The sequence below is a fragment of the Nematolebias whitei genome, chromosome 10, assembly GCF_014905685.2.
Source record: "Nematolebias whitei isolate Nwh7 chromosome 10, NemWhi1, whole genome shotgun sequence".
NCBI classification, from domain to species: Eukaryota; Metazoa; Chordata; class Actinopteri; order Cyprinodontiformes; family Rivulidae; genus Nematolebias; species Nematolebias whitei.
This window is the reverse complement of record NC_056507.1, coordinates 18,508,626-18,524,269: the sequence shown is the minus strand read 5'-3', so window position 1 is coordinate 18,524,269 and position 15,644 is coordinate 18,508,626. Positions and strand designations below refer to the sequence as shown.

The following is a 15,644-nucleotide window of genomic DNA, read 5'->3' as shown; positions in this document are numbered from 1 at the left end:
CAGATCAGGTGTTCCAGGTCTGACTGGCTGTTTTTTTTTTGTTTTTTTTTTCAGGTTAAACATGCCACACCTAGTTCATTCAGTATCTTGTCCATTCATAAATCCAGACAGAGGTGTGCTGCAGAGCTGCTCTGCTGCGAATGGGCGTGAAATGTGTTTTCTCAGACTTATAAGGCAGAAAGGAAACCAGTAATAACACCTAAAGCAACTAAGATTAGCTCAAGTTTTTGTTTGTAATCTGCACACAAAGAGGATAAAGAGACCAAAGTTTGTCTTTAAGGTGCAGAGCTTTTATATAAATGTGATTTTAAATATTTTTCCCACATATCTGATTCTTCTTTGCCTCATCAAACATAGTTAAAAACAGCATTTAAGGGATCAGATTGGTTCCATCAGCTCTTTATCTACTGCCTTGTTTTCCTCCAGTAGTCCAGGACGACAAGCCTGGCATGCTGGGATTTACACAAAATAAGGTCCTTCCTTTTTGAAAAGGAAAAAAAAAAAAGTGTGTGCCGGTAAGAAGAGTCAGAATTCATCCATAAATCCTTTACCTAACTCCCACACACAACATTCAAGCCAAAGGTTTGATGTAAACCAAACCTGACATGTTAGAGCCCTGGCCATATTTGGTCTCGCTCCTTGAGGAAGTTGTGCTCCTTTAGTCATCCTAAAAATGGAGGCTTGTCTGAACAGAGTGTCGTAGGCTGGAGCGTGCCTCGGCAGAGGAGGAAACAGAACTGCTAACTCTTTGCACACAAAAAAGTTCTTCCACTGCAAACGCCACTCAAGCCTGAATAAAGCTGAGCCGTGTTCCATTCTTCATATTAAAATATACACTCATTCACTTCATTAGGCACACCTGTTCGCTAACACTAATGACTGAGAACAAGAAACTGAAGCTACAGTTCAACAAGCTCACCAGCACTGGACAATAAGAGATTGTAGAAACAATTCCTGGTACGATGACAAGTCTTGATTCATTAGACTCCAACGGTCTCCGTAGTCTCCAGGTCTCAGTCCAATTGAGCAGCTTTTGGATGTGCAGGAACAGGAAACTGCACAGATGTGCAAGTGATGCAGCAACTGGATCATGCAGTCATGTCAGTACAAACCAAAATCTCTGAGGAATGTTTCCAACACTTTGCTGAATCATTGTCACAAAGAATTAAGGTGGGCAAAAGGAGGTCCAACCCAGTGGTGTAGTCTACATTTTTGTACTGGGTACACTGTGCTTAGAAACCGAAGTACACAGGTTAGTACAATGTAATTGTCAATTTATTTAGATTTTTAAGCATATTGAACATTTCCAAATTTCTCTGATGTTTATATTTGAATAAATGAACAAACTTTGTACAACAGTTGGTTTTGCATTAAAAACATGTTATATAATTTATATAACAGTATCAAAGCAAAACATGTTCAAGTATTAAGTACAGAAGTATTAAGTATACAAAAAACAGGTTGAACCAACTCAATGTGTTTATAAAATGTTCCAAATGTGTTGACAATGACACGTGACCAATGATATGTCAAGTATCATTGGGAACTTTAAGTAGGTATACTGGAATTCCCAAGCTTTCTAATGGTATACTCCATATACCCGTGTATCACATTCTACTGGTCCAGCACAGTACTAGTAAGGTGTAGTTAATCAATTTTGTGCTAAATTTCTTAGAAACCCATACTGTTGCCTTTCACTCAGCATCACAAAGGTGCTAGTTTGAAAACTTAAGAGTATCAGCAAAATCACAAAGTCACTATTAACATTAATCAAAGTTCATGCTCATAAATCCAGGTAAATATCCAACAAAGTTAAGTCAGGTCATCTGGACGGCTTCTTTTTTGTTGAGACGTTTCATCCATCATCCAAATGACTTCGTCAGTCCGAGGAGCCACAACAAACTCAGTGAGTGTGCTGCTTGTGGAACTGAGTTTGTTGTGGCTCCTCGGACTGATGAAGTCCTTTGGATGAAGGACGAAATGCCTCAACGAAAAAAGAAACCGTCCAGATGACCTGACTGAACTTTGTTGGATATTAACATTAATGTTTCTGCGTTATACATAAGCAGGTAACCCAACAAATCAAACGGGGATACGTGAAGCATTCTGCTGGAGTCAGTTTTAACATTTTAGATCTTAGAGGTCACAATCAGGGAGACTGTTCAGCTCACAAGCATAAAGAACGTCTCTATTGCCTCCTTCTTCTGTGATCTGTGTCTGGCTCACATCACATCCGGCCAGGAGGGAAAACCCAACACAAACGACTCGGATCACCCTCTCCTTTGTATCCTCACACATGGACAAGCTGCCAAATACACCTGGAGGTCCGCAGAGAGTCAGCGGGAGCAGCTGCAGCTGGGAGGGAAGTTGAAAGAAAACTGCTCTGGATGAAGATATGACAGCAGGAGGCGAATAATTCCAACAATACAAATCCTCCCTGTCCTTTATTCTGCTGTTGCAAACAGAGTTCACCTCTCTTTGAGTCCATTAGACTGAATTCTTCTGCATTTGCCATTTTCTTTTTCTACACACCCATAGTCACCAAACAGCTGAGGAGGAGTGTGGAGAACAGAAAGCATCATTGTCGTTCTTTGTTTTCACTTGGCTTTTAACAGGAACCACATGAGCTGGGCAGTGCTTGGGGTAAATCAACAAACCTTTTAATTTTCACCGTAGGCCCCAAGCTCTGTTTTACATCGAGTTAACATTTTTCTGGTTTTTTGCCATTTCTTATTTTAAAGCTCAGTTGCTTAAATAATTCTGGCAATAGCGATGTTTTACACAAGTTTAAAAGTGTGAGTGTGTACTTGGATCATTGCAACTTCACTGCGCAATTCCAGTTTCCAGGCCTCGTTATTTAAAATGCAGAAACGAGTTGTGTGTCACAATCAGAGCTGTGTTCCAGTGAGGCGCTCCTCCACCCCACACAGCAGCATGAACGACGCCTTGTTCACAGGCCTTAAAGCAAAATCTGCCAATACAGTAAACTAGAAACTGGTCCTTAGTTTTACTCTGCAGGAATCAGAAGTCGCAGCTTTAACTTGTAATGTTCCAGTGAACTTGGGAGGCCTGTTCGTCATCTCAACATAATCCAGACTTGTTTTATCAGTGTTCACACGAAGACAGAAACATGAATAACTTAGTGCTGCTGGATGAGGTGACAGAAGAAAGCAGCTGTCAGCACTTTGGAGAAAAAAAACAACAACTGGGTTACAAGGGTCCAATGTGGTCATGTTCCACCAGAATTCTTTATTATATTCTTATAATCCATCACAGCAGCAATTTTCTGTATTTACTTCATGAAGCGTTTGTTTTCTCAGCCGAGATGAACTGCAAGCTTTGCTCCACTCAATCATTTGTAAAACATTTTGCAGGGAATTCAAGGGGCCATTCTGCACCTTGTCATGTGCGTTCACCCGCAGAGCACACAGGTCACTTTGACAAAACCTTCAGCTGGTTGACGACGAGCAAAATGCCTTCAACACTTGCTTTCAGCAGAGTGGACATTTAGAGATTCCACATTAGTGACAAAATAAAACAGAACTGGACTGAAATGTTACAAACACAATTGATCCACTGGGAACTATTTAACTGTGCAGTTGTTTTCCTAGTTTTCAATACTTTGTGCCATTTTATTATAATTCATACATCAAAACATTCAGCTCATTTAAGGAAATGTGTGCAGTTTTGGTTTCTGTAATTTTTACAATTTTCAAAATGCCTTTAATCACAAATATAAAAAAAAACAACACGTGATCTCTTCAACTTTAAAAAAATAAATTTTATCTGCTTCACTTGGTCTGTTGTCTTATGCTTTTAGATGAGCTTCCGCTTCTTCCCCTCATCATAATCCCATTACGTATCAGAAAACAGACAATTTTTACTGAAATACATTCTTATTTATTAAATTCTCCTCCAAATTGGACACACACAAAAAAAAAGAACGCCCAAAACACAACTCCATGTCGCATATCTTTAATAGAATATCTTAACTAACTCTGTACAAATTGAAAAGAAATACTGCGCAAGTAACAAATTGTGAATAAGAACCAGTTAAGGCCATTGCCAGCGCACGGTCCAATGTGGTCGATTTGAAGAAGTCGACCGTGGCTTTGAGAGATCCGTCTAATGAAATGTACAATCATTCCTTATTGAAAACAAAAGAGGCAGCGGGTTCAGGATTTGTTCCACTACAACAACGACCGATCATCAGGCTAACGTTTCCCACTGAACGGTCAAAAACCCTTGTGCAGAATGGAAAATACATTGGCACCCTGTTCCGTTTAATTCCCCCCCACAAACATTCCACTGAATTATCAGACAATAACAGACTTGTATAGAATTAAACAATTTTACCTGTTGAGTTTGATTATGTGTGTTAATAACAAGTTGGCAAATGGTTTTAGAAAAACAGGACTGTGTGTTTTTACATTTGGCTTCTTGGCAACAAATCTTACATTTTATTCAAGCTTCCTGCACCCAACCCCATCACGGTCTCAATTAACATTTAAGAGCTAGACGCAAACAAGAAATAAAACACATTAACAGAAAAACTGAGGGTTCACTGTGCATGTTTCAGCTTTGAATGTTTTTTTTTTATTATTTTTACAACAGAATCCTTGAGTCGAGCCAATCCAACAAACTAAATCAGCACATAGAAACATGTAGAATTGTGTTGTCAAACTTTAACGCACAAGGTCAAAGAGTTTGCTGAGGATGACGCATAGATAAAATTAACGAAAGCTTTAGCAGTGCTTGTGTCAATCGTAATCAGGGCTTAATAAACCTTGAGGTGAACAGAGTTTGTGTTCTGCATTATTAATGCAGAACACAAACTCAGAAATGGAACTTGGCAGTTTGAACATTTTGTTGACGCGTTTATCCCAGAGAGAAACTGAGTCGGTATGAAAAGACCTGACTGTCTGCAAGATTTCCCCCAAAATGTAACATTTCAGACAGCGTCAAGATACCAGAACAAGTAGTTCAATGACACGATGAACATTTAAAACGTGAAGGAAAGTAAAAACAACGGGTGTCTCAAAATTTACCATAACGAAAGAAAAACAAACCCAGTGGCAGATATTTTAACTTGTTCAGCAGTTTTCTAGTAAACTCATTCCGCTTGTTTGCTATTAAAAAAACCCTGAGTAACTGATTTATTCATGAACAATTCTTTACCTATTATGCTGTTTTAAAGTATACCAACATTAAAAGAAGACTATATGTGATATCTTAGTAATCAATTTAATTAGTAGTCAAGTCAATTTCCTGCTCAAGTTTGAAGGAAGCTGAATAAAACGTGAGAGCTGGGCGCAAGACAAGAAAATTAAAGTCATGCACAGTAAAAACGCAGGTTTGCGTCCTATGAGTTTGTAAAAGGGGCAGATCCTGCGAGAGTCGGAGGTCTTGTGGACTGGCTGAGAACAGACTAGATGAACAGGTTTCCATCTCCCCTGACCATCGAGGTTACTGCTGCTTGCATTCAGCAGGCTGAGGTTGTTCTTTCTGCTGATAACACAGAGAGAAAAGCAGCTTAGAAAACATCCGAGAGATGATGAAGGCTTCAGCTAGCAGACAGGAGAAAGAAAATGGAGGAAAATGAACGCATCTGGTTTGGTAAAACAAAAAGGAATAATGCTAGAAACGTGGTTAAGGATATGGAAGGGAAGGCTACAGATGGAAAGAAAAGAGGACAGAGAGAAAAAGGTTTAATTTACCCAAGATGTGAGCTGCAGGTTAAAAACACCTTCAGTTACTGAGGGAATCTTAAAAAGCAGTAAAGTAAAAAAAGCAAGAGTTTTGAACCAAAGCTACTGTAGAAGAACATGTAATAAATATGGGACGCTCTTCTTCTCCCTTACCTAGAAATGCATGGATGAGAATGTTTGATTACGCCTGTAATGAAGGGGAAATCCAGGGGGAGGGAAAGACAGGTGTGAAAAGGTTTAATTGTAATATTTAGAAATGATAGTGAGCACACAGTGAAACATTGCTGAGGTTGATCAATGAGCACTCTCGACTTCCTGGAGCAAAATAAATAAAATCAGTAACTGATGGGCTTTTCCGATAGAAAAACTTCACAAGCAACTAAAGCCAACAGAGAAAACAGCACTCCTACATAAGAGCTTACAGGAGCAGTGTGAGCCTGAACTGAATAAAACCGTTCATGATTGTAGCTCAAACTTAGAAATACGTCTTTTTAGGGTGAGGAAACAGCTGTAGCTGTTTGAGCTGATGCCAGGGCCAAGGGTTTGTTGAATCCCTGCATTACAAAAATACCCTCAAACAAACAAACAAACAAAGTGCCAACATCAGTAAAAGTTGTTCTTAAGAACGACAGATACAACTCTTCAAAGCCATAAACAAAACAGAGTTGACTAACAGGCAAGGTAGGGATCTGACTCGTATATTATTCAAATTATATTTAAATTATTATGTGCATTTTACTCATTTGATGTCTGTAAAGGGAAAGACTACAGAAGGCAGTTATGACATAAAGCACACCACATTTTAAAACTAAATTTAGTGCTGAGATCTCAACAAGTTCTGTCTTGACTGTCTAGTTTGGTCTGCAGTTACAAAAGAAAAAAAACAGCATCTTTGTCAAACAAGGGTCAAAAATAAAATGAAAATAGGTCATTACCTGCGGGGAAAAAGGCAAAAATAACTAAACAAGTTGTCAGCTAACCTTGGGGTCAAAGTCTCCCTCATCATCGTCTTCATCACCCTCCTCATCTTGCTCCTGAGACACAAAAACAAAATAAAAAGGACAAAAGCAGCTTGTAAGAACTTTAATGATTCAAAGGTCAGGCAGTGATGTGTAAGGAGGTCAAGTTGCACATTTAAGTCTTGTCTGAGCAGGCTAGCTGTCTGACAAGTCTTAAAAAAACCACTGGTGATATGCGACTTATCTGTGCTGCTGATTATTCATGCTGCTGATCTCATGTTGCTGATTATTTCATGCTGCTGTATTCATTCGTACCCATCTGCTCACCACAGACTCATGTTCGGGCTGCTGTTGTAGTTATGCCGTATTGTTTTGCATTATCAGTGTCTTAGTGTATATCTTAGATCCTTATATGTTTCTTTTTACACTTTATATTTTTGCTATTGTTGGGTGCAACTGGGACCCTGTGTACAGAATTTCATTACATCTCATGTACCACATGTGGTGAGAACGACAATAGACCTAATTGAATTTTAAAATATGGGTTTTAACTAACCTCTTCATCCCCCTCTTCCAGCTCCTCTTCTTCAAACTGAAAAACAAGTAAAACAGTCAAGACTGGAAACACACCTAAAAGTTATTACGAGCTTAACTTCTGTATTATTAGTCAATCCCATCTAGTGAGTCAAATTTTGGCTCTTCTTAAAATGTGTGAGGAAAAAAAAAAAAAAAAAGAGCACTTACACTCTCATCATCTTCCATGGCCTCACCAGTGAAGTACAGGACTGCTCTGGGAACTATTCTTTCACGGAAGAAATGACCAATCTCAAAGTCTGTTGCTAGGGTGAACTCAGAGTCTTCGTCCTGCAAAACAAGAAAAGTTGGAATCATGGCAACAAGCTGGACAAAATGAACCTGAAGGTTCAACAATAACTTTACTCACCATTTCTCCATCTGGTAAAGCTGTAAAGATAATTGATATGGTGATAAAAATTGCAGTTAATGCTTGTTGCAGTGACAACACATTTACAGGAAAGAAAACAGACATTCTCAACCACCATCGTAAAAGTGACAACATTTAATCTTCCCTTTTCTTCTTTAATGCTTTAAAGAAAACTCCTGTGGTTCACTTAAAAAGGATGTGCACGCTACAAATTGTACATATGAATTTCACCCAAGTTATCAAACAAGCTGTTTCTGGACTGAATGATAGTATGATCCCAGGTATGGATTCAAACAAGCTTCTCTAATAAACCGATGCCTGTCCAGACGATTGGTACAACTTCATACAATGACAAATCGGTTTTTCTTTCTTTTTTTGAAATAAAAGTAATTAATGGTCCCTTTAAGGAGTTGACATTTTTAAACCATCAACAACTTTTATGTTTTGAATTCAAAATAAAAATATATAAATATTTTTTCCAATATGTCTATTCCTATTGAATACAGTATTTTCTATTTCTACTACTCTTTACTAAAGGATAATAAAAATTTAATAAAGAAGTGTGCAGTAAAAAGAAAAGTCAATGAACTACACAGAAATTAAGTTACACGTCATCCTTAATGTGATCAGTGAGTGATGGCCTTTTCACCAACAATGTCTCAGATCTTGGGGCTGCTCAACTAAGACTTGACAAGAAGATATTTATATTCAGCAACACACTGAGACTACAGCTGAACCAGTCAGACAAACATTTGCGCAACCAATGGTTTCTAAAAGTCAGTACAAGTCCAGGCATATCTCGACAGAAAATACTGACCAAAAACATTAGTCCATTACGTATTGAGAATATGTGTAAGTGTGATGCTTATTTTTAGAATTATTAATTTGTGAACACATTTTAATAAACTTGTAACTGTATTTGTCCAGTTTTATATCAAATAATAATTCTGTGTTATATTAAAACACTTGTAAATAGTATGTTTAATCAAATACTGGTGTCTTATACACCATTAGTGGAGTCTTTTTTGTAAACTAACCCTCCAATATATTGTTTCAATTGCATAGTTTATGTGTTCTTGGTCCTTTTTTTTTAGCTTCACATTCTAAGGTTAAACACCACAAAAACTTTTGCAGCTGTGGAAAGTTCAGTTTCAGTGGTGCTGAGGGGCAGATTAGTCAGTGTAGCAGCACAAAGTGTAAAAGTCTACTGCCACCTGCTGTACAAACTTGCTCAATTCAGGACCCACAGAATAAAACACCCAGGATGCCTCCCCACCCACTGGTGATTTTGAACAGATAACATATTTTAGAGACTTGTATGTTTACGCTCTTTCTTAATAAACCATAACGTTTATGATTTTTAGGACATATCTTTACCTGTTAGCATGCCAACAACAGCAAGTTGTAGATGCTGCATGAGCAGACCAGACATTTTTAAAAGGTATGTCAACATATACTGCCACTTAATACATTTTATATCAGCTCTGGCTTATTGTTGCTAAGCATATCCTGTCTCTTTCATTCCAGTTCTACAACTAAAGACCTTAAAGTCATTTCCCATAAACCAAAGGGGTTAGGGTACTGTCCACACGAACAAATCCTGCTTTCTCACTCGCCTGTTTACATTATTGAGAAGCAGCAAAAAGTAATTTTACATGCATGTTTTAAAGTTGCATCAGTGAAAGAACACTCCATGTCAAGAATTTTCAATATCTGCTTACTATTAAAAACAAAAAACAAAGTCTATCAATAAAGACATAACAACAGAACACAAAAAGCATTTATGCTGTCTGACAGTGCAGTGAGTCAGATGCCAGTTCATCTGCTCTGTAAACAAAAGTTTAGACAAAAGATCTAAAAGAACTGACACTAACAAGTATATTAATACCTTACACAAGGTGTTTTTTAAAAAAAGGTACATACTAACCTCTAGAGAACACTAACATTTTTTACGAGTATGTATTTTTGTTTGTATTCTCACCTTTGATAGGGTTAAAGAAGTTGAAGAAAGAGTCGTTTGGAACCTGCTTTGTAACGGTGCGAACGGTGCCACGACCTTTATGCTTCTGCTTCTTCTTAATAGTTTTCACCGTCACATCCTTCCCCTTGTGCCAATCTATCTGACACCTAGAGAGGGAACGTGTATGTGAGAAGCAGAAGGCAGCAAAAAGGGGAGGTTAAAATAAAACTCAGAGAAAGATCATTAAACTCTGTGATGCAAAGTCTAAAAAGGTAGAATGCATTTTAACCTAAAATGGAACATAAAAAAACACTGTTCAAAAAGCAGCTTTGACACGCACCCTTCACAGTCAGTGATCTCTGGGCCCTCGAATGAGAACGGATCTGATGGATCAGGCTCCGATTTCATCTTGTAGACTTTAGTGAGGACTGCGTTGTTGAAGTATCCATTAGGTTCAAAGTGGAACTCTAAAGTGAAACTCTGCGAGAGAAAAATCAGTAACACTCTGAATTTTCAAGGCATTTAGTTTATAACGTTGTCAAGACGTTAATACTGACCATTGGCTGTCCTGGTTCAGAAAATTTGACTTTAATATCTTTCAGGTGCTTTAGGATGGGCTCATCATGTTCCTAGTAAATAATTAAAATAAATAGTCATCTATAAACACTCAATACATTGTTCAGAAATGTGGTGAGACTTTGAGTAGGAGATGAATCATTGTAGTACCTGTAGCATGTCACTGAGCATGTCCACACTCTTGAAAATGGTGAGCCAGAACTCAGGGATGCCCTTTGGGTCTTCCTCTGGCTTGGCTTCCTCCTTCTTTGCATCTTCAATAGTAGCTTTTTCCTTTACTTCCTCCTAATAGCAGAGAGCAGGGAAATCAAAATGTACTTCTTTATATACAGGTGTGGACATTTGAACTAAAAAAAGTAGTAGTCTTTAAGCTTTTTCGGGTCCTTCATGGCAGTAATTTCATGATTTTGTTACATTTATTAGATAAATGTTATGTAACGGTGCTATTTCAGTACTTTGAAGAATCCATTGTAAACATGCTTCTGACATTCTTGATAGTTGTGGTTTAAGAAAAAAAACTTTTTTCTTTTCTGGAAAAAAAAAATCATAAATAAAAGAGTACCTCATACAGCACTTTGTATGTCCACTATTACACAACAATGGTCCACATAAGCAAAGACATTGTTTTAACTTTGACCTTAGCGTGGAAGCTGGTGTGATTAAAAATGTAGTTAAGTGTGACACTTCATCTAGTGATGATGCACGCATGTATCAAGTTTTGCAAGATTATCTTAAGTGAATCAGAAGTTAAGACCCAGACCAGCAAAGACCTTGCACTATATTTGACCTTCATTTGTGACATTGACTCTCGGGTGATAAGTAAACGTGACACTTCTGTCTAGTGATGATGCATGTGTGTATCGTTTCATTTAATTATCTTCAGTGGATCAGAAGTTATAGGCCGGACAAGAGAAAGTTTACGGACATATGGAGACTATACCATAATACGTGCCGCCTTTGACAGGTGGATAATTATACTCACAGCAAGATCCGCCTCTTCATCTCTGTCACTGTGCCATTCACACTCCTCATCTGTGGGTTCTACTGCTCCTGTGACAATATCTCGTCTCTGTGACACAACAGAAAAACTACATCAGGAAGTTTGTGATTGTAAATTTCTATTTCTTTATTAAATCATTCTTAAGCTCACTGTCCAGCAGGCTTTAGATGTTTCCCTGCTTCAACACACCTGACTGAAATGAACGAGTCATTGACGGACTTTTGTTGAACTTGATGATGTTCTGAGTATAATTCAACTTTTTGAATCTGGTGTGTTGAAGCAGGGAAAAGCCTAAACCATGCAGGACAGTGGGCCACAAGGAGCAGGGTTTGAGACCTTTGTTCTAGATGGAAGCAGCAACCATATCAAAAACTTAAAAAATATATATATTTACACCCTTAATTTAAAAGACATTTAATTCAAAGTTTAGATACAAATAATACCCATTACAGATTATGATAGCATAAAGGAAGACAGTGAATACGCAACACTGGATTTAAGAATGCCCTCCTGTTGGCGTCAGTGTTAAAACCAATAAACAAATGCACCCATCAGTGCAAATTATGTGCTTATCTAGCAAGAAAAGGAACTGGGGGAAAATGGTAAAAATGGTGGACTCAAGACTGAAATGTAATGGTAATAGAATGCAACCCTAAATATTATGGGTAGCTGACCTTCACAGTTGTTGATCATGTTCTTGAACATGTGAGTTACTTTGTGTTTTGTACTTCACATACTTTTAAGTTGGACAGAAGGATTTAGATATTTTACACTATAAAAATCAAGTGGACAAACCTGAATTTGGTCACCTCTATTTTTTTTCTTTGAGCAGTACACTGGTCATTAAAGAAAGATTGACGGACACACATGACATGAACACAGTTACTAACAGGTGCAGCAGAACTACAGCTGTCACTCCATGCGTTTAAGAATGACACAGCTCTTGTCACCGTCGCTGGAAATAGCCTCGACTGACAAATGTACAGCCGACTACTCGTTTCGACAGTTTTCAATTTAGCACTAAAGATACACCTTCAAAGATCTCAGACCAAAGAGGAAAACATAGTGCTGGAACAAGACGACTCATTTTTATATATTTAAACTATTAAATATTTTTTTTAAGTAGTCAGTGTTTAAATAAAATTTGTTAAAGGAACTTTACATGCCAAGCGTTTTGAAATAAAGAACAAATGTTAAAGAAACTTACCTTGTCAAACAGAGGATAATAAAGAGCTGCATACTTTCTCTCCAGCTCATGGACCTCTTCGTAGAATTTAGCTTCTATGTTAGCGCACTGCACCTGTAGCCTTTTCAAGGCGTGCACTCGCCTCTTCACTGCTTTAGGGAGCATGCTTTGGTAGAAAAACAACATTTGGATTATTAAATTAATAAATGTGAATTCTTCTAGTTGCAAAAGATTCAAACAAAGTTACAACTTTCTTCTATTGCTCTTTTAATTTGTCAGTGATGAAATATAAACTGCAATAATGCTCCATTTATATACTGTAGCAAACTAAACTTAAAACGTAAATAATCTTACACACTATTGATGACTAAACATATTCAAGAATTTGCAGCCTATATAGTTATAGTGAAAAATCCATGGCTGGTTATGTTGTAGCTGCAGCGAAACAAAGTTGCAGTTTGTTACAAACAGCTGTTAAAAACCAAAGAAAGTTAAATTAAGTAGCTTCAACATAATGCTACTGCTAGTGAGTAATTGCAATAGTAGAGATCAGCAAAGAGTTACAGACAAAGAGTGTTTAAAAGCAATCTCAAGGCGCTTTCGACATGGTCTTCCAATTCTGAGCTAGAAAACAACAGAACAGTGGCAGTTGTTATAGCCAAAGAACTAGGCCTTTATTCAGCTGTGCAATACTGTACAGTCACAGTAAAAGGTCCAATCAGAAATGTAACAATTTTTTTATGTACAATCTTCTACTTTGGATACCAGCATACAGCAAAAGCTGCATATTGCCACTGCTTGCTGAGTTTTATTGGTTCAGCGGAGGGTGCTTCGAAACTGGAGGACACTGTTATGTAGACAGTACATTACTGTGATGGGGTGCTCAAACTGCAATTAATACAAGATGCAGCTTTTTATAATAAGGACAGAAATCTAATGTTTAATAACACTGAGAGTGTATTGAAATTTATGATTTGATTTATTACTGAAAGTATCGCCACAGAGTATCTGTCAATTGAATTCTGTATGACGATTGGAGGACACAACGCAGATACTCTAAATCAGTAACCTACAACTGAATTATGAAGCCAGTAAAGATGTAAACCTCTATCAAATGCACAAGAAACAAACAAATCATCTGTACTAACCTTTCCACAAAGTGGCCGCTGACAGGTTTGTCTGTCTGTCCACCTGGATTTGCCATCACTTGGTCTCCTTTAGCTGCCAACACAAGTCATTATAAGAAAAAAAATGTTTTAATCATGTCATCTTGTATCATTAATGACTAGCATACCGACAAACTAAAAGTGCCAGTTAAAAATTGTAGCTTGCTGTACACTAAAGATTGCTAAAACTGGTCTGTAATATTAAATGGATAATAGCTATGACACTGTTGCGATTTTGCAATAAACACTGCAGGGAAATCAGTCATGATTAATTTGCACATAAACTGAATTTATATGCAGAGACAAACAGAAGCCTGATTTTTATTCAAACCTTTAAAAAAAACTGCACCAGCTTAGATAATTACATACTCTTCAATCAATAATTTATACACCGAATATTAAACACCATCTTTTAAAATTGCGTCTAAAAATCCATTATTTGTGTTCTAAATGTAAATACTTAGCAATTGACAGTATTTTACTATATACACATGCTACTTGGCATTTGTTTTTTTTTTACCTTTACTGACATCCATGATGAGTGTTGACACCCTCCTCTGTTGAAAGCAAAACAATTATTTTAGAATTGCCATTATGAGCTGTGACACAGAAATATTGAAGAGTTAACAATAAAGTGCTAATGAAAAACCAGTCATCCTGAGCCTTGGCATAACCCGACAGTGAGACATTTTTATTTATATACTGATATTTAAAAACAATGCACACAAATAATTACTAATGAAAACAAACTGTCAGCAAGTCTAATTAACACTTTAGTTACCTAAGCGCAGACCGATGACGTATGCACATGATAATGGCAGCTGGGGTGTGCTAGTCTAAGCGTTAGCATCACGTTTTACAATACAAAACTTATATAGATTAAATTATTAGACAAAAACCCACACGCTTGCATTAACTTACCAGAAGGCCCTTACTGCTAAATGATACGTAGTGGCGGTGAAAAAAAAAAAAATCTGACAACAGTTAACCCATGTTGTGTCTAAGCGCCCCTACTGTCAAAAATAGCCCATTCATTGTACAGTAATGCATTCGAAGGCAGATGAGTTTGCTTTAATAAAGTGAAAAAGCAAACTGAAAATTGAAAACCTAACTCTGTTTACAATTTGCTCAATTCAGCATTTAATATATATATAAAAAATTAAAAATAACAAAAGCCCCACCACCACCATACCGCTACGATGCTAGTTTATGAAGCCCTCGGAAAAATCGGGACACCTTTTTCAGCACAACACCAACCAGTTAGCTCGTTAGCAACAAACTGAGACAGCAAGCTATGAACAATGCTTTCGCAACCAACAAACGTGCGGATTAGCACGTTGTCGTTTGTACTGCAGACCAATACAACAATATCTCGACGTGGAAGAGGCCGAACAATAATACATTTTCATTAAGTGGCTTGATAAGGCAGGTATAACATTGTAAATTACCGCTACCCGGCCGCAGTTTAAGGCTAATGCCATCAGGCTACCCGTTAGCTCGCGGATTATCAGAAGCACCAAAATGGGAGGAAATTAACATGAAAATTACCAGCGGTCAGCGTGATAACGCATACAGTTGATAAATAATACACAAACGAGGCCATAAACAGTTAAAATAATGAAGCAATTAATGTTTAAATAAGCTTACCTCTTGACGAGCGGAATCCTCGCAGTTTTCTCACGCGTCTTTGCTTGTGCTCCACCACGAGCGAGAAACAGGCACGTCCCAGTATCCTGGATTCTGATTGGACAGCTGGTGTAATGTTCAAGTGTCTTGTTTAAATGTGAAGTTTTAGGTGGACCCACAAAAGCCTGTGTATATGAAAAAATATGTAAACAAAAATTAAAATAGCTAAAACAACTCATTCTATAATTTCATTATTATATCTCATATGTGAAATATGCATGCAGTTTTGTTTATATGATTTCTTTATTTTTGTCTCTTGTTCGTTCATTCAACCTTTATGGTTACAGGTGAGTGTCATTGAGTCTCAAGAACTCTTACAAGAGAGACCTGTTTTAAACAAAGAACACAGAAGACAAAGGTAGACAATCATAAAAAAGCATATAAATTGAAAAATAAGTAGAAGAAAATTATATATTAAAAAAACGAAACAAAGGCCGCTTTTTCTATGATCTCTATTACA

General features: G+C 37.3%; 1 protein-coding gene across 4 annotated transcripts; it reads right to left on the bottom strand.

Moving 5' to 3' along the window:
* Window positions 1-3,877: 3,877 nt before the first annotated feature.
* Window positions 3,878-15,218, bottom strand: nap1l4a (nucleosome assembly protein 1-like 4a). 4 transcript variants are annotated; one of them, XM_037683414.1, is made up of 15 exons: window positions 15,146-15,218; window positions 14,019-14,055; window positions 13,481-13,553; window positions 12,354-12,498; window positions 11,129-11,215; window positions 10,297-10,431; window positions 10,128-10,199; window positions 9,911-10,050; window positions 9,592-9,737; window positions 7,611-7,630; window positions 7,412-7,531; window positions 7,224-7,259; window positions 6,689-6,742; window positions 5,862-5,895; window positions 5,451-5,508 (listed from the first exon to the last, which is right to left on the bottom strand). In XM_037683414.1, the coding sequence occupies exons 2-14, from the start codon at window positions 14,032-14,034 to the stop codon at window positions 5,890-5,892; spliced, it is 1,050 nt and encodes a 349-aa protein (XP_037539342.1). In that variant the 5' UTR covers window positions 14,035-14,055; window positions 15,146-15,218; the 3' UTR covers window positions 5,451-5,508; window positions 5,862-5,889. The 4 variants fall into 4 exon arrangements, with proteins under 4 accessions (XP_037539340.1, XP_037539341.1, XP_037539342.1 ...); XM_037683415.1 differs by having other exon boundaries at window positions 5,452-5,505; XM_037683412.1 differs by lacking the exon at window positions 5,862-5,895 and having other exon boundaries at window positions 3,878-5,508.
* Between the last annotated feature and the right edge of the window lie 426 nt (window positions 15,219-15,644).

Coding starts and splice junctions, on each gene's coding strand:
- nap1l4a (XM_037683412.1), bottom strand. Junction 11,216..12,353: donor ATTATCCTCTGTTTGACAAG/GTAAGTTTCTTT, acceptor GTTGTGTCACAG/AGACGAGATATTGTCACAGG. Junction 10,432..11,128: donor ATGAAGAGGCGGATCTTGCT/GTGAGTATAATT, acceptor CTCTGCTATTAG/GAGGAAGTAAAGGAAAAAGC.